Consider the following 25907-nt stretch of genomic DNA (forward strand, 5'->3'; position numbering starts at 1 on the left):
AAAAGAAACTCATTCAACCTTCTCCATGTGTATACCCAGCCTTTTCTCTTGCTGTCAGCTGCCTAATTCTCCCTATATTCTAGCCTAACTGGAATGAGCATCTCTCTCCTCAGTCTTTTGCCTTTGTTCATGTTGTGTCCCCTTTTCTTCATCTCCACATGCCCAGGCATTGCTTGTCTTTCAAAGCTGCATGCAAATTCCTTCATTTCTGTAATGCAACATTGATCTCCAAGATGTGAGTCAACTCTTCCTCTGAAAGCCCTCAGTCCTGTGCCCTACCTTTTTGAGAACATGCGGTTCATTCTGCTGACTCCATAATATTACCAGGAGGGCGCTCTTTAGGAGCAGGGTTTTTGTCATTTTTTAGTTCTAAGCAATGGATATAAGGCTGCTTCCTTCCTAGAGTAGATGTCCTACAAATGTAAAATGAAAATGTATTGTGTCCTATAAATAATCACAGTAGTAAAGTAGTAAATCATGATTTGAATGCTTTTCTGACCCCAGAGCCCTGCTGTCTTCTGGCGACTCTACTAACAACAGATAATGGACTCATGGGCATTTGTTTAATTCTTTTGAATACTCACTCATCTTAGTGTGTGTTGCTGTCATTTCCCCTAACAACCTGAGAGCTCTTGAAATATGAGATCTGATTATCTTTGTATCTATCGAATATCTAACATCCAGGAATACCTTGGAGATAGTGCGGATTTGGTTCCAGACCACCTCAATAAAGCAAATATTGCAATACACCAAGTCATACAAATCTTTTGTATGTACACATAAAAGTCATGTTTACACTGTACTGTAGTTAAGTGTACAATAGCATTATGTCAAAAATACCCTAATTAAAAATCGTTATTGCTAAAAAATGCTAATGATCATCCGAGCTTTCAGTGAGTCATAATCTCTTTGCTAATGAAAGGTTTTGCCTTGATGTTGGTGGCTGCTGACTGATCAGGGTGGTGGTTGGTGAGGATTGGAGGTAGCTGTATCAGTTCCTTAAAGTAAAACAACAGTGAAGTTTCCCACATTGATTGACTCTTCCTTTTACAGGAGATTTATCTGTAGCATGCAGAGCTGTTTGATGGCATTTTACCCACTGTAGAACTTCCTTCAAAATTAGGGTTCATATTCTCAAACCCTGCCACTGCTTTATCAACTAAGTTTATGAAATATCCTAAAGCCTTTGTTGTCATTTCAACAGTGTCCACAGCATCTTCATCAAATGTAGACTTCCCCTCAAAAAGCCACTTTCTTTGTTCTTCTATAAGAAGCAACGCCTTATCTTTGCAAGTTTTATCATGAGAATCAGTCACCTCTCCAGGCTCTACTTCTAATTCTAGGTCTCGTGGTGTTTGTACCACATCTGCAGTTACTTTCTTCACCACAGTCTTAAACCCCTCAAAGTCATCCATGAGAGCTGGAATCAACTTCCACACTCCTGATAAGGTTTATATTTTGACCTCCTCCCATGGATCACAGATGTTCTTATGTCATCTGGAATGGTAACTCCTTTCCAAAAGTGTTTCATTTTATTTTGCCTAAGTCAGAGGAATTCATCAGAGGAATCAGTCTCTATGACAGCTGTACCCTTATGACATGTATTTTTTTTTAATAATAAAGCTTGAAATGGAAATAACTCTTTGATCCATGGGCTACAGAGTGGATGTTGTGTTAGCAGGCATGAAAACAACATTATCTCTTTGTACCTCTTCATCAGAGTTCTAGGGTGATGAAGTTCGTTGCCAATGAGTAGTAACATTTTGAAATGAATCTTTCTTCATCTGAGTGGTAAGTCTCAACAGTAGGCTTCAAATATTTGATGTAAATAAATATTACAAATAAATATTACAAACCATGATGTAAACAGATGTGCTATTAACCAGGCTTTGTTGTTCCATTTATGGAGCACAGGCAGAGTACAGTTAGCATAATTTTTAAGGGCCCCAGGATCTTTTGAATGGGAAAGGAGCATTGGCTTCAACATCAAGTCACCAGCTGCATTAGTCCCTACCAAGAGAGTCAGCCTTTCCGTCGGAGCTTTGAAGCCAGGTATTAACTTCTCCCTAGCTGTGAAAGATGGCATCTTCTTCCAATAAAAGTCTGTGTTGCCCACATTGAAAATCTGTTGCTTAGCGGAGCCAGCTTCATTCATTATCTTAGCTATATCATCTGGATAATTTGTTGCAGCTTCTACGTCAGCACTTGCTGTTCACCTTGCACTTTTCTGCTTTGAAGACAGCTTCTTTTCTTAAACCTTATGAACCAATCAATCTCTGCTAGCTCCAGTAATTTTTTCTGCAGCTCTGTCACCTCTCCTAGCCTTCACAGAATTGAAGAGAATTGGGTTTAAGGAAATGTCGTGGCTGATTTGATCTTCTATCCAGGTTACTGCAACTTTCTCCATATCAGCAATTAGGATGTTTTGCTTTCTTATCATTCATGTGTTCACTGCAGTAGCACTTACAGTTTTCCTCAAAAACTTTTCCTTTGCATTCACAACTTGACTGACTGTTTGGCACAAGAGGCCTGGTTTTCATCCTACCTCGGCTTTCAGCATGCCTTCCTCACTAAGTTTAATCATTTCTAGCTTTTGATTTAAAGCTAGAGACATGTGACTCTTTCTTTCACTTGAACAGTTAGAGGCCATTCTAGGGTTAGTCACTGGCCTAATTTCAAAATTGTGGTGGCTCAATAATAGGGAGGTCTCAGGAGAGGGAAACAGATGGGGGAAATGGCTGGTCAGTGGAGCAGTCAGAATACACACATATTTATTAAATTTGCATCTTACATAGGCATGGCTCATAATGCCACAAAACAATTAAAATAGTAACACCAAAGTTCATGCATTACTGTAACAGAAATTATAATAATATTTGAAATATTATGGAATATTGTGGGACACAGACACAGGAAATGAGTACCTGTTTTTGGAAAAATGATGTCAATAGACTTACTCGAGTTAGACCTTGAACTTGGAAATAATGTAGTATCTGTGTGGTGCAATAGAGCAAAGCCCAGTGACATGAGGTGTGCCTGTATAGTACATGTAACATGTGTCATGACTAATCGACCTTTTAGAGGAAGCTAAGATATCCAGAAGAATATTACATCACTTTGCAAAATACTATTTTGATCACTGAGTCGAGTCTAAATGAATCCAGAAAATATGTAGTAAGCATCTGAGTTTGACACATGGATGTTAAAACTAAGAGTAAAATGCAGCTCTAGAAATATTTTGGATGTTGCTGAGAGTTTGTATTCAGGAAATAGACCAAAGGGTGGCTGATGATTACACATTGTGGTTTGCAGCCCATGGGTAAAAGCACTTGGCCACCTGCTCTACATTATTATTTTTTGCACATGCAGGGTTGGTAGGGAGCAGAGGAGGTAGCCAACTAAGTTCCTCTCTTTCCTTCCCATAGGTAGGGCCATGTCCATTCCAGATGTGAGTGTACTGGGCTCAGTAGAAACAGGAGATGAACAGTTTAGATGAATAATTCTAACCTGCTAGTAAAATCTTGAGGAGAGAAAATGTTGTTTTCTACTTAACAAAACAAAATATGGAATCATGGGCTACTGATGATATTCCATCATCACTAGGGAATGTGCTGCCAGTTGGTTTTTCTAAGAATGGGCATGCATTTCTACCAAGCCACTTTCACATCTGGAAGGTCAGGACTGGGGGTAGAACTTATAGACACAGTAAAGGTAAGACTATGAGGCCTCTGTCTCACCTGTTCCTGCTTAAAACCCTTCAGTCTACATTGTCTTCAGAATAAATTCCAAGCTCAGCATGGAAAGTGGTTAATTGGGCCCTGCATTTCTCACTGGGATTAGTCCTCACCGCTTCTTCCCTTGTGCTGTAGACATGCTGAATATCCTGTCTTTAAAAGGGTCCTGTTGTCTCACCCTTTAGGCCTTGCTATTCTTCTTCCTGGAATGCCCTGCTCCGCTTATTTTCTCTTCCAGTTATTTTGTAGATCTATGGTGGGAAGACGGCACCACTCAGCACAGAGCCTAAGATTTCCCAAAATGAATAGTAGGCAAACACCCCTAAAGAGTAACCCATACTTAGCTGAGCCAGAAGTTCCCGAGGAAGCTGAGATGCCCTCATCAATCATGAAATAAAATCCAAAGATCCATGCCCCCTGAGAAATTTGTGCTAACATTCCTCCTCAGTAGCAGTGAGAACCAGACAGTTGACCAGTACATATCCACTGTAGATGGGGTAGCAAGAAGTGCTAACAAGAGAAAGAAAACCAAGGTGAAGGGCAGAAAGGATTGGAGTTGGAGTGTCAGGTAAGGTGGTTGGGGAGGGCATCATTGATGACAGGAATGATTGAGGCTAAGCCTATCAGTTGGACACCAAGAACCTTGCTCAAAGCTGCAGGTAATTTTGAAGAATATTGAAAAGTAAATAGACCCCAGAATTGTTGCCAGAAAAGCCTGTACAGTTTGGGAATTGAATTTGCCCTGAGATGACTTTTCTGTAGCAAGTTGATTTGTGACCATTCCATCTGCATTGTTAACTAACAAAATGGTAGTGAATAATTCCATCTGTGGTATTACTCAGGTTAAGTCCTGCCTTTGAGCTGAATCTGAGCCCCACAATCAATCCCCTCCCCACTCAGCTGTCTCCACCTGCAAAATCAGTAGACAAGTTGCTGCCATAAGTAGCAATACATTTGGCTCTGCCAGAACTGGTCAGTCAAAAAGTAGCCCCCACGTGCCTAGAGCTGGGATGAATATTACATATTTCACAGCAGTGTCAGAGATCCCTGTTTCACTTGATTATGCAGTTCAATAAAAGAGACCAGATGCTTTCATCTGTAGAACACACTCCATACACACTTATTCGGTGCAGAATTGATAGGATGTAGACTTCATTGCTGTGGATCTAAGGTCTGTGCAAGCACTTGCTATGTGCCAGTCACTGGACTTCACACATTGGTCTTATATAATCTCCAGAGCACCCTACGAAGTTGCCGATTATCTTCTTTGCTTGACAAATGAGGATGCAGAGGTCAGTTGGGTTAAAATTTGCCACAGACCTAGGAGGAGGCTCATCAACGCATACTGGAGAGCTGAAAAGTTCTCTGTTTTCCAGTTGTTCCTTGGTTTTGCTGCCTATATAATGGGAATTAATAATTCTCGTTTCATAAGGTCATAGTGAAGGGCAACAAGAGACTTTATAAAAAGCACCTGACACAGATGCTAGACAGAGCTGGCTAAGGCAGTGAAAGGTGAACCTGGATCTTACTACCTGATCCCTCCAGCTGCTTGGAAATTTAATACCTACACCTGAGTCCAGCATCACTGGGCAATATTTCTGTGGGTGAGTTTGGAGTGGGTGGAGGAGCTATCCTAAGGGAATAACCTACTGCTTTAATGATGATTAAAAATACAGCTTAACCTAGAGCCAGGATTTTCTTACACTGCATAGAAATAGGTGAAAATAAAAGAAAAAAGGGTAAGAAACCCACTGGGTTTGTTGGCTTAGAGACTCCCGCTCGGGGACAATTTTAGAAGAGCTCTGTGCTTTGAAATGTGGCTGCTCATTCTTGTTCTTGATCAGCCATAGCCTTTCTCACCTGATTTCCGTATAGCATCACTTAGAGCTCTACGTGTATCTAAATATATATATCTGCTTATACCCAGATGTGTTATTTCCTCTTGATTATCGAATCTTTTAAGAATCTCCATGGTTGTTCCCTCCAGGCTCTCACAGCACTGTTCATAGCAAGCCATCCATTGTGACCGACTCCTTGAAGTCAGTAGGCATCGTCCCTCCAGTCAAGTCTTGAGGAGGAAGCACTGTGGCCTTGCCCGTGGCCTGTGAGCTCTAAATACCATCTGAGGTTGTTCACAAGCTCTCTACGGTGGAGGCCAAGTCATTTATATAAAGAGGCTTTTGTACTCAACACTTTTTGTTGGATTTTTTTCAGTGTGGTAAAGACATCTATATGATCTAAACGAACAGCAGGAAACCTTACTTCCTCATCACACAATTCAAAAGAGTCACAGGTGAATTATGCATTGGGTATTGTGAGAGCTTCTCAATTAGCAATGACAGATGCCATCCAGAGTTTCCTCCAAAAAACATTAGAAAAAGGATCCTTCACCTCACGTTTGTTTCCCTACAAGTTTCCTGCCTGTATCAAGGAGGGTTTTTAAGAACACACACTTTGAATTACAAATACTGTTTAATGAAGAAGGAATATCTACAGTGGCAGAAAAAACAAACACATACATTTTTGAGAGTGGGCATTCAGGAGCCCCGGGTTATGCTTCTGTTTCTTCATTGATTACCTGAGCAACGTAAACCTGTCTCTGCTTTTCTGACCCACTAAAAGTCCTTATGCAAAATGGATAGTCTGTAGGATACATATCTGAGAAGAGTGTATTTCTGATGTAGGAAAATTGGTAAAACATTATATACAGTGAAAATATAGTGCTAAATGCCTGAAGATAATCCATGAATACCCTCTTATGGATTGCAAAGGGCTCTATTTGTATGGTCTCAGGGGTTGATTATTTATCAGAAAGCCATGATGCATTTAAATGCGTGGTACCCATTACATCTGAGTATCTCACAAACATCGATGCCTACTGATGGGTGAAAAAAATGAGGAATAGAGAGCTGCATCCTGAATCATCTCAAGTGGCTTCCAGATGTGCTGATAGCATCTGTTTTGAGTTTTGGCTTCTAGCTAATTTAGGGGCAAAACTAGAAATTAATGCCTTTGGCTTCTTGAGACAGTCATGGATTCTGAATTACATTACATTCAAGTTCTTAAATGTTCAGAAGCTGTTGTCCATGTAATTAAAAAAGATCCAGGCTTATTTCAGCAAATGTGGTTCAGTGTTTGAGTGGGAAGACTCTTAAAATTCCATGTCCAAAGAGAGAGTAGCATTTGATCAATTGCATTTTCTTTTTAAATCTAGGTTTTCCAGAACAGTACTCTTTTTTATTTTATTTTTAATTTTTGGATGTTTGTAATATGTTTGTTGAGCACTTGTTTTAGGCCAGGTTCTGGGGTACATTGACTTAAAAAAATTATATATAGATGGATGGATGGACACATGGCTACTTGAATGGATAAATAGATGGATCACGTAATTTCAAAGAGATCATAGTCTGGTGGGGGCAAAATAAATTAACTTCAATACAGCATGATATGTAGTAGTAGGGGAGTCTGAGGGAGGAATTTACTAAGTGTATCTAGAAGGTCAGAGAAAACATTCATCGTGACGGCAGAATTTGGACTGAGTTCAATTTTGAAAGATGAGTGAGAGTTTGTCAGACTGAAAAGTATAAGAAAAATATTGCAAGAATGTATAAAGATGCAGGGGAAAAATGCATAAAAAGTGAATATTAGAAGCCTTGTATGTGACTTGCATTAAGCACAGCATGGGAACAGTGTGGGCATGGGAGTGAGGATCAGCCTGGGAAGATGGAGAGTGTGAGCTCCGTGGTTCGGAGTTTGAGCTTATTTCTGTAAGAAGGTGAGTATCATGATGACATTTGCATTTGAGAAAAAAAAAGGAATGTTAGGGGAGAAGAAACTGGAAAATAGAATGCAAGTTAGGAACATTTTGCAGGAGTTCACACAGCAACCAAGAAGGCCTGAACAAAAGCCATGGTAGTGGACTAGTGAGTGGATCACAAAGATAGAGTTTCTCAGGAAGCTGAACCAACAGAGCTTTTGACTCAGTGAATGTGTAGAATGAAAGAGAGAAATGAATCAATGATTTATTCTAATTTCATTGACTGGGTCAATGAATGGTGATGCCATTGAGAAAAAATACAGAAAGACAAATGGATGTGTTCCCAAATATAAGACCTAGTGAAGTGAAAAGTCCAGGAATCCTCCTTGGCCTCAGGTCACACCTGCCTGGATTCCTCAAAAATATAAAGAAAAAACATGCAGCTTCACACAAAATAAGTCCTTTGAGAAACGCTTTCAATGAATTTAAGTATGATGGGAAACTCGATCTCAGACAAGAGAAAGATTGCCCATTTTTTGTTGTGTTTTTGTCATTTTGCAGGGTAATATTTTGTTTTGTTTTGTTTTCTCAATCTAGTCCCTGATCATATTTCAAGGTTTTGTTTTTACTCATCAGAATGACAGGAAGTTTTCAGTGTGTGTTTCCTTCAAGTTTGGCCTCAACCTTATTTTCAGGATTAGGCGTTTGTTTTTCCGTTTGCCTCCATGACAACGAAGTCCAGAATTCCTATATATAGTCATCCAACATCCATTGTCCCCCCCCACCCCGGCCATTGTATCATAATCTTGTGCGTCCAGGCCAGAGAGCTCCACTGATGACAGTAGACAAGGAGGTGCCAGAGTTCTTGGCCTGGAGATTTTCAAGGCATAATCAAAAGAAGGAAATAAAATAATGTGGCTGCCTTTAGAGACATATGTTCCCCCTTAGACACTATCCAGAAGGAATGGAAATGGTTTGTGTTCCAAAGCTTAGTCTGAAATATTTTCTTTTGGAATAGCCCATAGATAAAGAACATTTTTGATGATCTTCAGAGGAAATACTTGGAAGGTTGCATTGGTGATTTGTGGTTTTTGTTGTTTCTCTGGATGTCAAATTCTGCTCAGTGTTAATAGCACTTGAGAAATAGGTATTTTGAGAAAGGGAATTAAATCAAGGTACAAAGGACTTCAGATAGAAACAAGAAAAAATTTTAAAATCAGACTTTTCTTGAGTCTGTGAATTATCTTGATAACTCTGTGTTACACACTGTTTTGGTAACTTAAAACAATATATATGTACCTGGAGTTATGAAAGTTGTCCACAAATTCAATCCAGCAAACATTTTCTTAAGTACCTTTCCAGGCACCTTTAAGCAATTGGGATACATCAGCGAAGAAGACAGCATGAACCCTTGCTCCTGTGGAGCTGACATGACCTGCTTGGTTGTCATTTTAGATTGACGGTAACAATGCCTTGTGTGCCTGTATAGCACAGTTGTCCACAAATTCAATCTAATGGATATTTTCTTAAGTACAATCATTAAGTATTTATGGTGATAATTAAAGTTGATGAAGTTTGTAAAGAACCTAACAGATTCTTGTCTAAAGGCACCTAAAAAAATTACTGTAGTAAAAAGCACATCACATGGGAATTTATCCTCTTAACAAATTTCTAAGTATACAGTGTAATATTGTTAACTATATGCACATTGTTATACTGCAGATCTCTAGAACTCTTTCATCTTACATGACTGAAACTATATCCGTAGAACAACTCCTCTCTAATTCCTTCTACCCACAGCCCTGGCAACCACCATTCTACTGTCTGTATGGGTTTGACTGCTCTTGGTGCCTCATGGAAGTAGCATGCAGTATTTGTCCTTCTGTGACTGGCTTATAGCATATAACAAGATTTCCTTCTTTTCCAAGGCTAAATAATATTCCTGTGTGTGTGTGTGTGTGTGTGTGTGTGTGTGTGTGTGTGTGTTATACACATTTTCTCTCATTCACATGTTGAACACTTAGGTTGTTTCTACCTCCTGGCTATTGTAAATAATGCTGTAGTGAACATGGGAGTACATAACTCTTCAAGATCCTAATTTCAATTCTTTTGGATAAATACCCAGTAGTGGGATTGCTCGATCATATGAGAGTTCTGTTTTTAATTTTTTGAAGAAATTCCATGCTATTTTCCATAGAGACTGTACCATTTTGCATTCCAGACAACAGCACACAAGGGTTCCAGTTTCTCCACATCCTTGCCAGCACTTATTTTCTTTTTTTGATAATCACCGTCTAACTAGGGAATCCTTTTCAAAATGCCTTAAGCATTTTAATTTCATTTAAAATGTAAATACATCTATTCACCAGTATTGTGATACAGGGTAAAGCCTAGTATTTGAATCTGGTTCTTTTGATTGAAGTTCCCTGTTTTCTCTCTGGCGTAAACCACACTAACCTACACTGCATTGTGCTACTTCCCGTTTCCATTTCTTTGAAGTGGAATGAGAACTTAGACATTTGTGAAACAGTCTTAGAGCAGAGTTCTTCTAGATTTTTATGTTCTCAATCTTTATAGTTGATCTTGCCAAAATGTAACTTAACAGTAATTTTTTTTAGCAACTTGACTTTATCAAGTCTTTTCAAAGCATTCCACATAGCTTTCAGAGAAATAACACTTTTATACCTATATTTTATCTTGTAGAATATTAATTAAATTGAATGAACTCAGTAGCAGATATAACTGGTAGAAAAAGCTTTAGGAGCAAATGAAACTGATGATTCTTGTTAGCATTAGGTCCAATGCTAGAAGCAGAAGTGGATGGACCTGCTAGAGGATGGTTCCCAACATCATCCTAGACACCACTGTTGCCATGGTTCTTCTTTGGTTAGAGTGTTTGAAGGTCAGAGACATTGATCTAGCCAAGTTTGTTTAAGAGGACTTGTAAACGCAATATGAGGTATAATGAGATCAGGGCAAGAATCACAACGTATATGTGTTGGCAAAGCATAGAGGAAAGCAAAAAGTTCTGTTTGGATTGTTGGGAAAAATCTTCACAAAGGAGGTGAAGTTTCAGCTGAGTTTTGAAGGATGGGTAGGAATTTGCCAGGGAAAAAGAAGAGAAAGCGCCACCGGTAAGCTGGATCAAGGATCCTCAATGATGCGCTACAGAGAATGTGCAAGGAATTGGAAGTTAGCTGGAAGTGAGACTGGAGACATGGGCTGAGACCAGACTGAAGAGCTTTCCTCTTAACCAATAGGGCACAGTCATATCATAATCATATGTGAGTAATATATGTTACTTATGTATGATGTGTATGCTGGCTGAACTAGAATTGATCTTAGAAGAAGAAAGACCAGGAGGCTTTAAGAGTTGCCCATATGTGATAGGAGGACCTGAATGAACAAGGTATGGGGAAGGAGGACTGTGGAAGAAAATAAATGGAGGTGGATCATGAGGCATGTCTCTGAGGCATGATACCTGTTTAAATGTGCTGCCACAGGAAAGGGAGAAGTCTGAAATGTTGAAGGAAGAATCTCACAATTTGAGCTTAAACAAAGTGGTCAGTCATTCACCAACATTCAGAATGCAGAAGGAGATGTTTAGGGAAAGATGATATCAGTTCTCAACATGGTGAGTTTCAGGAGCCACGTTGAAATCGCCAAGTTCTATCAGACACAAAGCTTGAACAGCTTTTCAGGTTTAGATGAAGAGTCAGATGATCACAAAGCTCAGTAGATTTCCCATTGCAGAATTCTGTATCTGGTCACTACAGATTCCTGGATCACTGTCGCATACATGAAAATACTCAAATTATTTTTGTTCTTTGCCTAAGTTTATTAGCAGTTGTATAATAGAAGTTGCATGCCATTCTACAAGTTTCCTGTTGTTAAATAAAGTATATTTGTAGCTGCTCTCTTACCTTTGCTATGTGACTTCCTCAAATTTTCTATTATTTATTGATTAGAAATAATGGTCTATACTTCTAGCTTATTTGGGTTCTCCCTCAACTTCTTCACTTTGGGCATTTACACTATTTTAAGTTACCCACAGATAATATTCTGTTTCTGATTGCTCATGCTAGCAACCGTTAGTTGCTAAATAGTCTGCTTTTTGGAAGAAAATTACAATCCACCTATTATTTGGACTTCCTATGCTATTTTAGAACTTGGCAATTTTAAATTGTCCCTTACACAACCTACCCCACCCTCTGATGTACATGTTTTTCTGTTCAGACTCATTTCTTTACCCTAGGGGAATTAAGTCATTTTTTTTCATTGTGATAATAATGTAGTTGTTGAATTTCTGTTTAGTTTCTCCAAAATGTATGACTTAAGGTGGAGGTGTAGTGGGTTGTAGCTACATAATGTAGCTACATTAGTGGGAGGTGTAGCTACATTTAGGTAGCTGCTTGTCTAGTGTTGATTTCATTAATTAACACACTAATTACACTAGTTATATTTATTAATGGACACTCATCGTTCTCTTGACATCCCCTCTCCATCTCTCTCACTCCCACATTGTATCAGGCACAAGGTACTGCTGATTTTTTCTTCCTTCTCCTGATTCTTTATAAATACTTCTATTAGAACATTTTGTTTACATTGTATTACAATCAATTATTCACATGTTTGTCTGAGAAAGTCAGTTGCTTGAGGTCAGGACTCAAGTCTTACTGTCCCAGAGCAGGGTCTCTCCTATTTACTTAAATGCTCAGTAAATATTTGCTGAATGAATGGGTATAATTGAATCATTTGCCCCTTGGCTACCTCTAAAATTTGCTTACCTAAAATTCCTTGTCTTTTATTTTTTTCTTGGTACTTGATTCACACTGACCAACAAGCCTATCTTCCGGGTCTGCATGAAAATCTAGCTCAATATAATTAAATGTAGTTGCTGGCACCAAGCTACTTCTGCTCCCTTTCACCCTCACTCATATTCTCTATGCAGAGCTGCAGAAAACTTCTCTGGCACAGCTTCCTCTTTGTATCACTTAGGGCATGCAAGGGGCTGTCCTCTGCAGCTTCTACAATTTGCTGCCCAATTGACTCTTATTCTTCCTTGTGTCTTCCTTAATCTTACAATAGCTGCTCTCTCCTGTTACTGTTCATTTGTTCTCTTTGCCTCTTTTATTTCTTCAAACAGTGGGGTAAGTTTGCTAGACATGGAGAAGGCCTCTATGACTTTGAATCCCCAGAGCCAGCACATAGCCTGGCACTAGGATCATGTTAACTAAATGTTGTGGAATCGGAACTGTGAATACTCAAAGTCTCATTCTCTCGGGCTTATAGTCAATTTATTTGTCGTTTGCCTTTATAAAGTCAAATTTCTTGTGATTGTCTCTGTGCTGGCTAAGTTTTGGAGAAAAAAGGGAAGAAAATCGAAACAACTCAAACTGTTATTCTGGAGAGCTGGAATTAGCAAAAAATTTCCAGTTTCTCCAGGAACATGAAAAATGAGAGAGTTAGGATGTCCCCTTGCAAATTCAGCCCTTACCTGGTTTGAAATCCTGAGCTGTTCAAGAGCCATGAAAAAGCACCCATCTCTCATTTGCATTTGTGTATCTTTCTTTTCCCAGCCAAATCCCACTTGAGAAATGTTATAGTGTTATTATTTAAGGACAATTCATCAAGCATCTAACTAAAGCATGACATTTAGACAGACAGGTTTCCAGTTCTGGGTATTTGCAGGGCTTATCTTCACAACACGCTTCTAGAAATGTCTCCTGTGTGGTCCCTTATTTTATTTTGTTTTTATAAGCATTTTGAAATTTCAGATAATCTTTTTCTTTTCTTTGAGTCTTGCTTTATTTTTTTTTCATAATGCTTCAAAATGTTAGTGTTTTCTTCCCTATTCATTTTAATGTTATTTTCTGTCTGTTGTTTTCATTTGCATCTGTTCTAATGTTATTTTCTTTTTTTGAGACGGAATCTCGTTCTTGTTACCCAGGCTGGAGTGCAATGGCGTGATCTCGGCTCACTGCAACCTCCGCCTCCTGGGTTCAGGCAATTCTCCTGCCTCAGCCTCCTGAGTAGCTGGGATTATTCATGCCCAGCTAATTTTTTGTATTTTTAGTAGAGACAGGGTTTCACCGTGTTGACCAGGATGGTCTCGATCCCTTGACCTTGTGATCCACCTGCCTCGGCCTCCCAAAGTGCTGGGATTACAGGCATGACTAATGTTATTTTCTTAACTCTTTCAACCTTTCTATCACTTTCTCCCTTTCCTTTCTACTATGTGTTTATTGCTGAGAGAATTCTCATGTTCTTTCTGGCTCCCCTGATTTGTATCAGAGAACCCTAGAGGTCACCATTGAGTACAGATGCCTAAGACACAAGACTCAGACTTTATAATCAGACAGGTCTTTGTTCAAATCCTACCCCTGCTTCTTTGTATCTGTGTGACCAACCATCCTCAGCTTCAGCTACCTCATTGGGAAAATTGAGATGTAAACCCAATTAGACCACACACCATAGATCTGAGAATTAATTGCTGGCTTCTGAACGAATTCTAAATCCTATAGGCACGTTGACCATCAGTGCTAAAATTCTAGCTTGATCCTGATTTTAATTCATTTCTTATGCTACCTTACAAACTGGAGAGAGCTCCATATAACTTAATTAAATTTATTTTATAACTATAATTATACATTATAATTTCATTTCTAAAACTTTGCATGTAATTAAAGTCACAAGTCAGAGAATAAAACTCTTTTCTCAGACTGCATGTGTCAGGGTGGGTGGGTTGGTTGGTTGGCAGTATATGATGATGCTAAGCCATGACCTGCTTTTAAGGTGGACCACTTTAGTCTTTTCTGTTGGTTTCATTGTAGATACCACTGGCCATACAGGTGATAAAGATGTAATTTGTATGAGCTGCAGTTGGCTGCAGAACTTCCCACTGAATTCACATCCATGTGATTCAGCTGCTGCATTTCCCCATGACCAGAAGTCTGAGTCTCCCAACACAGGGATATTTTTAACCTTTCTTTCCTTAAGCTCAAAATGAAAGAAAATAGTCTTAATGATGATTTTTAACTTATGTGACGTGCCCTTCACAGCTAACAGTCTGTTTGCCTTTCTAACCTGGGCGCAAAATGACCTCTTCCCTGCTCTTCAGGCCAATGCTTCATGAACAAACAGGAATTTTATGTAGCTTAGCAAGTGGGCTTTTTAAGGATTGGTAGAATGATACACACTCATGTCTTTATCACTTTAGTGCCAAAAGTGCTAAAATCCTACATTATTCACAAATTCCACGTGAGCGAGAGCAAAATTGAGAATGTTGGCAGCAAAGAGGAAAGAAAAGCCCTAAGAAAAATCCAATAAGTTGTAACCTGGGCATTATTCCACATGTATCATAAATGATGGGATTTGCTTATTTTTGTCAATAAACCTGTCCATCTGATTTTCACCAGGAGGAAAAAAGAAAGGAATTTATGACATGGACACATCAGCTGTTCCTTCTGCACTGCCATTTGAGAAGGGTGATGAGCCTCTGTTTCTTGGAATGCTTTTTCCGTGACTTCTTGCATTTTTATTTCTTCAGGTTTTCCGTACTGTATAAATACCAGAGTTAAAATTTAGAATTTGTTTTTTGAGGTGGATGAAATAATATGCAGTAGGCCCTAGAGACAAGATAAAAATGTGTTAACTAAAAGAGATTGGGGTCCTTGAAGGGGGTCTGTCTGACAGATTAGTGCATGTGTTGAGTTGGGGGTGGATGGAAGGTGTGGGAGGTGCATTCATCTGGCTCATCATCTGGCTGGGAGCTGTTCATTTCTTTATAGTTTTGCTAGAAAGGGACTGAAGATGTCAAGTACCTGGTGTCTGAGATGACTGCCAGCCTCCATACTAATCTGGGAGATCCAGGGATGTGCCTTGTTGTGGAGGGGACTGTGACTCCTTATTAGGACCTAGACCATGACTTGGGATATTTGGTTTGGTCTCTGGGTGGATTTCTGGATGATGGACGGATTACAGGCCAGCAGGACCTGGCTTTGGCTTTGTTTGTTATAGAACTTCTGTTCGGCAGAGCTAAGAGTGCAAACTAGGACCAACATTACCAAGAGGATGGAAGCTATCTGGGAATACTGGCTGACAGTGCTCAACATACAGCTCAAGACTGATAACAAGAGAGGTGGAGTGTGTTTTGTGCTTCATTGTGCGTATATTTCAAGCAGAAACTAGACTTGAGGGCTTAAATAGAAAACATCTCAAACAATCCATGAAATGGTAAACAAACCTGCTATTGAAAGAAAGAATGAGAAGTTGACAATTGCATTATTGTGATCCAGAGTGGGTTCATCAGCTAGGGTAGAGGAATAAAGAAAAAGGAGATAAAAGAACTGGGTAAAATGAATTCAGTTGTCATTCCCTTTCTTCCTTTGTCTTCCGTTTACACCTGGTAATGAACCTATGGAGGCTTGGAGAGATTGTTCAAGTTTCCTTTTGTTTTATTTTTGTGTGTGTGGCAGGTTTGTTAACAATTTCCAAAGGGTTTTCTTCTCAATCTTGAGGAATATGAATTGAGGAGGCGGGGAGAAGAAAAAGAAGGGGAAGATATTTGAGTATTTTGCAGACAGGCGGTGGCCCAGCAATCAGGGAGGCTGCTCTGCTTTTGTTTTCCTGTTCGAAGAGGCTGATGGGATGGTTGCTGGTTTCATCAAATATGGGTTTTAGAGAATTCCTCCATGTCCTGCCTTAGGGAATTATGCTTTGGAAAATTAAGTGTCCATCAAATCAGGAGGAGGCTTGTACAGTTTCTATCCCCTTTCCCCCTGCTTTTTGAAAGGCTTAAGAAAAGAGCCCTTTGTTTTCTTTTCAAGGAAAGTTACACTGAAATTCATCCGTGTGGTATTCATGGACTTCATTTGTGTCATTCATAGGCAGCTGTAGGTTATATAGGACAATGTTGTTGAATTTCTAACCTCCACATTGAAAGCAGCATGTTGGAAAAAGGTTCAAGACCTTTTACTTTCTCTCTCCCGTAACCTTTTTATTTGTTTATTTTTTTACTTTTCTCTCCTTTTTTTAATTCAGAGAAGAAACTCTGAGATTTCCCCTCCTCCCTCCTAGATCACATTTCTCCACCACATACCATTGAAGCTTCTCAGGGTTAAGATTTGTGCCTGTCATTTCCGACGTTTTCCTCAGAATCGCAAACTTTAAAATACCTTTCAGGGAAACTTGTTTGGAATTTCATTTTAATGGGATTTATGAATAAATCTCCATCTTAATGCTGACTAAGCTTTAAACATCCATTCCAGGAGAACGATATTGGATTTTTATATTTTAAAATTTAAATCACTTGAGTGTGAAGGCATAAAACATTTTTATATTTGTGTGAGTGCCTTGTACTTGAGCATTTCTGTTAAAGACTAATTTTTTAAAAAACTTGGTTGGCTTGAAAAAATCTGGGCTGCAAAGGAGGAGATACTGCATCATGTCCTTTCCCTTCTTGTGTAGACTCCTGTGTACATTAGGTGGGTTTATTTATCTCACCTACAAAGACGGGTATTCTGTAGCAACCTGTTGCCATGCTGCGATTTCGTTTAAAAACAAACAAACAGTTTACTTTCTTCCTATGCTTTAAAACCTTTAACCTCAACATTTTATTTTTAAATACCATGAGCCATCAAAGTCAGATTAAAAGAGGTGATAGTTCCTCCTGACATGCATTCCCCAGATCTGTGTTGTAGAAGGAAAATGAAGATAAAAGATGGAATCATCATCATCCCTCTTACAAACAACAACAAAAAACTAAAAACTAATGTTGGTCAAGAATTGCAAACTTTCAGTTACAAAATTATTAAGTTCCGGGGATCCAGTGTGCAGCATGATGACTGTAATTTATAATACTGTGTGGTTTACTTGAAATTTGCTTGGGGAGTAGGTCTTATGTGTGCTCCCTGCACATTACAAATGATAACTGTGAGGGGATGGATATGTTCATGAAATTGATCGTGGTCATCATTTCACAATGGATACATACATCAAGTCATCATGTTGCACACCTTAAATATAAACAATTTCTATTTGTCAGTTGTACCTTAGTAAAGCTGGAGGAAGAAAAGAAACCTGATGTCAGGGGATTTCAAGCATCGAACCTCTACTCTGGTCTCTGTGCCCTGTGTCATTTTCCCCATCTTTTCACAGACTCATCATATTCAGAGCCCCCAGATGTTCAGCAGCAGTTGAACCACTATCAGTCAGCTGCCCTGGCAAGAAATAATAGCCGTGTTAGCCCTGTGCCTCTTTCTGGGGCTGCTGCTGGCACTGAGCAGAAAACCGAAGCCGTGCTTCACTGCGAATTCTGTGAATTCTCCTCCGGCTACATCCAGAGCATCAGGCGCCACTACCGGGATAAGCATGGTGGGAAGAAGCTTTTCAAGTGCAAAGACTGCTCCTTTTACACAGGCTTTAAGTAAGTGATGTAATGAACAGCTGTGGAAAGAAGGTGGCTGCCCCTGCTCCACCCCTCACTGCAGGCTTCCCTTACACTTTCCTACTTGGAGCTTATGGGAGGCCCTGCCCATGCAGATGATGTAGGGGTTGGATCCAGGCTTCATGGAAGGGGGCTAGTTTCAGAAGACTGCTTTGGGATTTGGGAAGGGATGAAGAGCTAGATCAGAACAAGTGAGTTTTAAAATTGGAGCACATGGGCTCCAAAGCAGTGTGAGATTGAAGCAAATGATTTCCTCCCATGCTTGGAGTGGTGTTTCCCTTCAGAGAACTGTCTCCTCTCCTTTTTTTAGCTTTGGGGGAAAAAAAAGTATGTTCTTGGAAGCAAAGTCAAAGTCAAAAGAGAAAACATCCGGCAGTAGTGTCTTCCCTGCTCCCCTGATAGAAAATTCTTTCATTCTTAAGATCATAGTGTTGAAAGATACATAGAAAATCAAGACCCCAGCACTTCTAAGACTACACTTGAACAATCTTAGAGAGATTGTTCCAATCTAGAAAAAGTCACCCTTGCTCCTGTGGATGACGGAAATGATGAACTCAGTTAAAGAATGGAATGCTTCCTATGATGTCATCTAAATTTCTGCAATTGAATCTCATCCTGGGAGATAGTGTTTAGGTTAGTGGTTACAGGTGTAGAGTGTGGAGCCTGACTACCTGGGTGACTCTGGACAAGTCACTAAGCCTCTCTGTGTCCCTATTTCCTTACTATAAAATAAAGATAATACTAGTACCTACATCATAGGGCTCTTGTGAGCAATAAATGAACCAGTGTATCTTGAAGTGCTTAGAATAGTGTCTGGCACAAAGCAAACACTACTAAGTGTAATAATATAGGTAGAAAGCTAGCATTAGATATAAAGCTATTAGTTTCTACTCTTATAATTAGGATCTAAGCCTTAGACTACTTCAATACATACTTCACACAGAGGGGCTGTGGAAAGTAGGCTTCATGTCCAAAGAAAAAGACAAATTAGAAGAAGTTTCTTTCCCACCAGCATCATAGTAGCTGGGATTTGATATGGAATATGTGTTCTATCTCTATTAACTTGCTCCAATTACTTTTCAGATAAATACGTGTGTTATTTGGTACTGAGAGAAAGCTAGAGGACCCAGATAGCAAGGGCCAACAGACAGACATACACTTTGTCCAGAGAGCAGCACTTGGGTTCATAAGAAGGGGTCCCTGCCCATTAAAGTCTTGGTTTTATCCATTTTAGGCTTTGCAAATTCTGAAAATTTGAAAAGGATGGAAGAAGAGGCAGCAGTACCATTCCACTTTTAGGCTGGTACAACTCTTAGTTTACCTAACCATCAGTCATGATGATTGACATCCTGGACAACTTGTCCTCCCCGACTTATTTATACAGGCAGTTTGTAAGTCAACCTAGCTTTAAAATAGTCTCTCTTCTCCCAAACATGATGAAAAATAGTTCCTTGTTTGGGATTTTGTCTTCATACTCTTAATAGACAATTTTTAATTTCTAAGAATAAAGTGTTTGGAGAATTTTTTTCTTTTCAAACTAAGCTCTGAACCCAGCCAAGTGGTACAGTTTCCAAAAAGAAGTTACCAGCATTTGACAGTGTTCAGATACCAGTTTAGTGACAAAGTTTCTGAGTGGTCAATAAACATGATTAACAAATTTTTTTTTTTTTTTAGCCCCACAAGCAGGAGAGCCACACTTCAGCACATATAATAGGTTTGCCAGCAGGAAATGTGAAAATGCAATGATCCCTGGTCACACGTATCACCTCTCTCCCCAACCTCTCTCCTAGATCTGCTTTTACTATGCATGTGGAAGCTGGGCATTCGGCGGTTCCTGAGGAGGGCCCCAAAGATCTTCGCTGTCCTCTCTGTCTCTATCACACCAAATACAAGCGCAACATGATCGACCATATCGTGCTGCACCGAGGTAGCCTTTGTAACTTGGTTTTCTTGGATGCGGGGCAGGGTGGGCAGGTAGCAGGGATGGCCTTCTAGGGATGCTCTCTCAGAGTGGCAGTAGCACCTGTTCCTTGTTCTTCACCTTCTCTTCGAGCAAGAAACCACAGTGATAACCGCTGTGACAGCCAACAGGGTAAAAACACCTTCCTGCTGGGAGTATTTCCTCCACCTGGAGGGAGGTAAAGGTGATGGATTCTGCAGTGAACACTTCTGTAGGGCTTCCCAGCATGGGGGATTTGTACATTCTGAAAACTCTGCCACCCACAGCCTTATGTAGACTGCACAGAAGGAATGAACAAAAAACAAATGGGTAGGTAAAAGCAAATGTGAAGAGCTCTCTTATTGGTTGTGAGAGATTCTTTGAAGAAGACCAAAATGATTTCCAAAGCAGAACGTGGAACTTCCCTTGAAATGGTTGGAGGGAGAGAGAATTCTTTAAAATAATATATGTTACACATTCTAATAGTCTATATTATATATTCTAATAATAATTAGAAAAATTCATGGGCTTTGGATTTAAATTCTGGTTTTAGAGCTTACTGTGTTTAACCTCTCCATCCATTAAAAGAGATGTTTGTACCTATGAGATAATGGGTAAAGTGTCCAGTGGTTTTTCGTAATGGATGCAGTAAGACTGTTCCATAAATGTTGGTTTCTGCTGATAAACAGTGATACTTCTTTTAAGTCCACTTTGGTCTTTCTTTGAGTTGCATTTACCCTTGGCCAATTAAAACATAGTTAAACACCAGGCTTCCTTTGCACTGGAAGGAAAAATATGTTTATGTAAAATCTGCTTTGTCCTGAAAAGATTCAAGCCACAGGTGGATAGAAGATTACTGGAGTGCTCAGGGGCAATTTTGATTGGTGTTTCTATAATCTTTCCATCTACTTCATTCTTTCTCTCCATCCCTTCTTTTCTTCCTCTTCCCGCCTATCTTCCTTCCTTTGCCTCTTAGAACGCCTTTCAATATTTGTCACATATGCCTCAAAAGCAATGAGTGTCATCTCTTGTCTTGCTGAGATGTCACTCACTCTGAAATGCTGAGGATTTGGGGGACATTTGCAACACGTCTCACATTTCCCCTGAGCCATTGCCTTTGGCCAATACATTTGTGACATACTCACCCATGTCTGTGCAAACTCAGTGGAAGGCTGGACATTTAACACGTGCAGATTTCCCTCCTCCCCCTTGCACTCTAATGAGACATACGATCGTTGCTGGCTAGGATGTCCACCTGCAAGCTGGGAGAAGGAGCGTAGGAATATTTAGGCAGGAATTCTTGGCCCGAGTGGTCCCGCCTGGTGTTCTGCCTCAGTCACCTGGCTTCCGGTCCTCCAGCCCATGTGTTTCAGTGGCTCAGTGCCCTATCACAGCTTGGTAAGGAGCCATCAGTAGGGCTGCTGCCGAGCAAACAGACACGGCGAGTCTTCACTTTCTGTGGTTGGTTCCTTTCTTTTCCCATATTGCTGCCTGGCAGGAACCAAGCTTTGATGCCTAACAAGCTCAATGACTTTCCCTCCCTGAGCTGAGAGCACAAGAATGGGGGAAGCAAAGAGAGATTAAACACTAAGACCGCAAATACTCCCATAGCATTCTACGCTCCACAAAGTGCCGCTTACACGCACAGTCAGTTCATCTTCCAGCAGCATCGTGAAGGATACTATTACTCGTATTCCCATTTTATGCATGAGAAACTGGAGACTGAGACAAACTGCGTTTTTTAAATTTAATGAAATGCTGTCTACTTCATTTCACAAAGGTTTTAAGATATCTTTAAGACGTCTGTGCAGGACTATAGGATTAAAAAACAAATGAGGTAATTGGAATAAATGCAAAATAAGGGAAAACTAGTGGAAAGTTCACCTCTAAGTATTAAAAAGCTACCTGGGAGTTTGGATGCCCAATGGGTACCATGAGGTGCCATGCACTTGTTCATAGTGGGCTGCAGATTTGGCCCTAAGATTCCTTGCCTACCGTGGTAGAAAAGAAAACCATGGAAGCAACCAGATTTCAAGAACTTGTTAGGCATTTTTTGAAATGTTGTTCAGGAAATTTTCAGGAATCCTAAACACTGAAACCTACAGGAATTTGTCTAGTGGGTTCTCCTGAAGAAATGATGTATAATGTATAGTGCATATTATGCCCACCGTAAATACAATAGTAAGTTTTGCAGGGCCCACGAGAGCTGGAATCATTTACCCAGAGTCACCTAACTGGTAAGCAGTGAAGCTATGAGTCAGTTCCATTCCTTTGATCCCATGTCTCATCACATTACCTTTCACTGGTTAATTGTGGTCTCTTCTGTTTACTTGTAAAGATCATTTTCAGAGTCCTTATCAAGGTCAGAAAACATCCATCTGAAATGAACATGAGCATTTGAGGATTAATAGTAATAATGACAACATTAATAATAACAATGGTAACTATTGCTGGTTGTTTACCTAGGTAGCAGGTAATGTACTAAGTACTTTACAAAATGTCATTTTATAGAATTCTCACAAAACCCTATGTGGTGGATGGCTGTTATCCCCCATGATGAAGAAATAAATGGATTCAGAAAGGCCAATACCTTGACGAAGATGCAATGTCTACTAAGTAATCTATCTGGGCTCTGAACCCAGCCTAGTCTGACCCACAGCTCTTGCCTTCAACCACCAGGCATCACTCTCTCCCCCTGGGAGAGGTAGTGTCACCTGGCTGAGTGTTCTAGTAGCTGTGGTAGCTGGTTCCAAGGACAGAATTATCAGAGGGGCTGGAGGTCAGAGGGGAAGACCACGGATCCACAGGCAGTGGAGTGCTTCAGCACAGCTGTACCTACCATCTGTGTCCCAGCCTGGGTTTGGTGTCCATCTCTACTCAAAATGGCAGCTCAGTGGGAAGCTGACCTTGACAAGTCAAGAAACAGGGTTGGGTGTCTGCCTTGCAGTTTTGAATTGGGGCTGATCTCAAAGCAACAAGATGTGGCTCTTTCTGCACCTGTCCTCTTCCTGCTCTGTGCGTGAATAAACATCCTTGATCTCTCGGGTCCAAGTACAAGATCTTTCTGAAGCCTTAGTTAATTAAAGTATGTGGGATGAAAAGCAAGAAAACCAACTTTTGAACTGGCCCAGAGACAGAGCTACTGCTGACAAAAATAGAGTTTCCATTGCTTTTGGTCTTTATAAATGGATATATTTGAGTAGAGAGAGAATCTACTTCACTCATGGGAAGAAATCTGAATGTGAATTAATCAGGTACTTATGTTGGCCATAGTGAAAAGAGTATGATGTTTACTCATATGTTCAGCAAACATTCATTATTTGCTTGTTCCAAGGACAGAATTATCAGAGGGGCTGGAGGGGCAAAATGGGGAACATAAGACCCAGTACCCACTCTCCTCAAGGAGATGAGCATGTTCATAGTATAGACAAGACAGTGAGTGATAAGTATGTGTTTGTAGTAGAGAGGGGTGGCTTTCAAACTGAGCCATGGCAACATTTCAACAGGCAGAGAAGCCTTAAGGCAGGGTGTATTAGTTTCCAAGAGCTACTATAACAAGTGACCACCAACTGTGTGTATTAAAACAATGGAAATGTATTCTCTCACAGTCGGTTCTGGAAGCTAGAAATCTGAAATCAAGGTGTTAGTAGGGCTGTGTTCCCTCTGAAGGCACAAGAGAAGGATCCTTCTTTGCCTCTTTCTGACTTTTGATGGCTCCCAGGATTCCTTGACACCACTTGGCTTATAGCTGTGTCACTCCCGTCTTTGTCTCCATCTTCATGTGGCTTCTTCCCTGTGTGTAGCCCTTTGTGCCCTCCATTCTTCTTATACAAACACCAGTCATTGGATTTAGGGCCCTAATGTAGTGTGGCCTTAACTGATTGCATCTGCAAAGACCCTATGTTTCAATAAAGTCTCATTTTGAGGTTCCAGGTAGACTTAAGTTTAATGGGGGACACTCTTCAACCCACTACATGAGGGAAGAGACGATTTAATAAACCTTGGAGGTGAGTGGCAGCAAGATGTGTTTGTGTGTTTGCAGAACAGCATTAGACATTTCCAAGGTCCTGAAGAGAATGGGAAGCATACCAGAGAAGTATGTTCTGGCCAAAGTACAAAGCGCTTGGATACTAATATAGAAGTTGGAACTTTAGTCAGTAGACAGACGGGAAGCCAGGACAAATTCTGATCAGGTTACTGGTGAGACACTCATTGAATACTAATTTAGCAAAGGTTGAAGCAAAGGATTGGTAGACCCATCACATTCAGGAAATAGTAACTCGGGTCAGATCAACAGTTGGCGAGATTGGCCATGATTTGAAGAGTTTAACTAGGGAAAAATTAAGCCCTGAACTTTTGTTTCAAGGATGAAGTCAGTGGTAGGACTTTTGGTATGTTTTCATTCATGCAACAAATATTTATTGAACACCCACTAAATGCCAGCATTGTTTTGTTTTTGGCTTTTTTAAGGTGATTTTTTATTATTTTTATGTACAGAAAACTCTACAGTGTACATTTAACTCAGTTAATTGGCAAGTTTTTTGGCCTCTGGTTTTTACAGCTTGGCAATGCAAGCCACACATTTTGGACCAAGGACGTCGACTTCTTAGTGATGAGGGATCTCTTCCTATCTGTCATTGAAATTGGTCTTGATGACTTCTACCAGCTTAGCCAAAGCTCCTTCATCTTCCAAGTTAACCTGTGCAAAGGCAATAGTAGTACAGATCTCCCTGTGGACTGGACAGCCCAGTTTGTCCATCCTACCTTGATAATACAGTCGGGGACTCCTTTCTTAGGACACAGGGCAAGGAGGAAGACAGCCAGCTCCATGGGATCCATATCATGTGCAGTCACCATTGGCTGAGCTTGTTCTCTACTGAGGTGATAACAGTATTAACCCTTCCTGGAAGGACAGGTGGCCTTTTCATGGGGACATTCCCTTTGCTGGCAGCTTTCTTCTCAACCAAGCCAACAATCTTTTCTTCTTCTCTTGCTTTGTCTCTAGCCAGCTTAAGCAGTTGAATAGGTTGGGGTCCAAGTCCTGGGTGAACTGGTTAATCACAGGAGGCAGTTTTAGCTGCTTATATGGTAGCCCTTTACCGCTATATCCAGATGTGGTGGGGACCTTTGACAAAGGGGGCCTAAGGTCCCTTTGGGGCTGGGGGTTCTTATACCAACCTTCTTAAGCCTTTCTCTCAAACAGGGGATTCACCACTCTCTTGGCCTGCTTATTCATGACAGAGGAGCCAAGGCCATCTTCTTCCCCTTGGCTTTTTTTTTCTTTTGGCGTCTTGGGCAGCTAGAGGAGACAGCTCTAGTATTGTTTTAAGCTGTAGGGATACAGCCATGAAGAGACAGGCAAGGTTTGCACATAGAGGGAATTTGAACTTGAATGAGAAGAGAGACGAAAAAGGTGAATAAATAGTTTCATGAGGGTATTTCTATTGATCACCATTGGAAGCACAGTGTTTCATGCATAGCTTTGCCCTGATGTATGTACCTTGCACATCCATAGTGAGCCTTAAAAACTGGCCACAGATTTTAGGGATGAAACACAGTTTTGCCAAATATTTACATTGTAATTTTGGAGCCATGCAATCACTGCTATGAGTGTTGAATTGGTGTATTAAAGTTTCCGTTTCCTAATACATAGACAAATGCTGAATTTAACTGAACCTTGCAAGTGGGAGCCTTTGGAATGGAAGTAATCTCCCGTAATTTATCTGATTAGTATCATGTTTCTTGAGAATAAAGTCTACAGTGAGATTGCCAATCTTTAATTTTATTCAGTGAAATTACTGAACAAAATGTTTCCTTTCAACTTCCCCAAATACCTCTGCCTGGTAGAGTTAAAGGTACCATTTCCAGTTCCTTCTACCTTGAGGATGGCAGCCTAGCTAACATCAAAACCTCATACTTCCTACCAGGAGCTGTTTTGCTTGTGTTTATGTGCGTCTGTTTATGGCCATGTTTGGGGATGATTGATACTTTAAAAATAAGGTTCTGGCCGGGCACGGTGGCTCACGTCTG

General features: G+C 40.2%; 1 protein-coding gene across 15 annotated transcripts in view; it reads left to right on the plus strand.

Moving 5' to 3' along the window:
• ZNF462 (zinc finger protein 462) overlaps positions 1–25907 on the plus strand; it is a 156429-nt gene that overhangs the window by 96661 nt on the left and 33861 nt on the right. For 13 of the 15 annotated variants that reach the window (XR_013535802.1, XR_013535803.1, XM_035253893.3 and 10 more), the window contains exons 8-9: positions 17650–17917; positions 19729–19865. Coding sequence is in view for 13 of the 15 variants with exons in the window: in XM_035253893.3 (XP_035109784.3) it covers positions 17650–17917; positions 19729–19865 (405 nt within the window). In the remaining 2 variants the exon portion in view is untranslated. Of the gene's footprint in view, positions 1–5721; positions 5924–17649; positions 17918–19728; positions 19866–25907 lie in introns of those variants that run through there. The other 2 variants (XM_035253912.3, XM_035253918.3) reach the window with 1 other exon arrangement.

The sequence above is a fragment of the Callithrix jacchus genome, chromosome 1, assembly GCF_049354715.1.
Source record: "Callithrix jacchus isolate 240 chromosome 1, calJac240_pri, whole genome shotgun sequence".
Classification (NCBI taxonomy): Eukaryota; Metazoa; Chordata; class Mammalia; order Primates; family Cebidae; genus Callithrix; species Callithrix jacchus.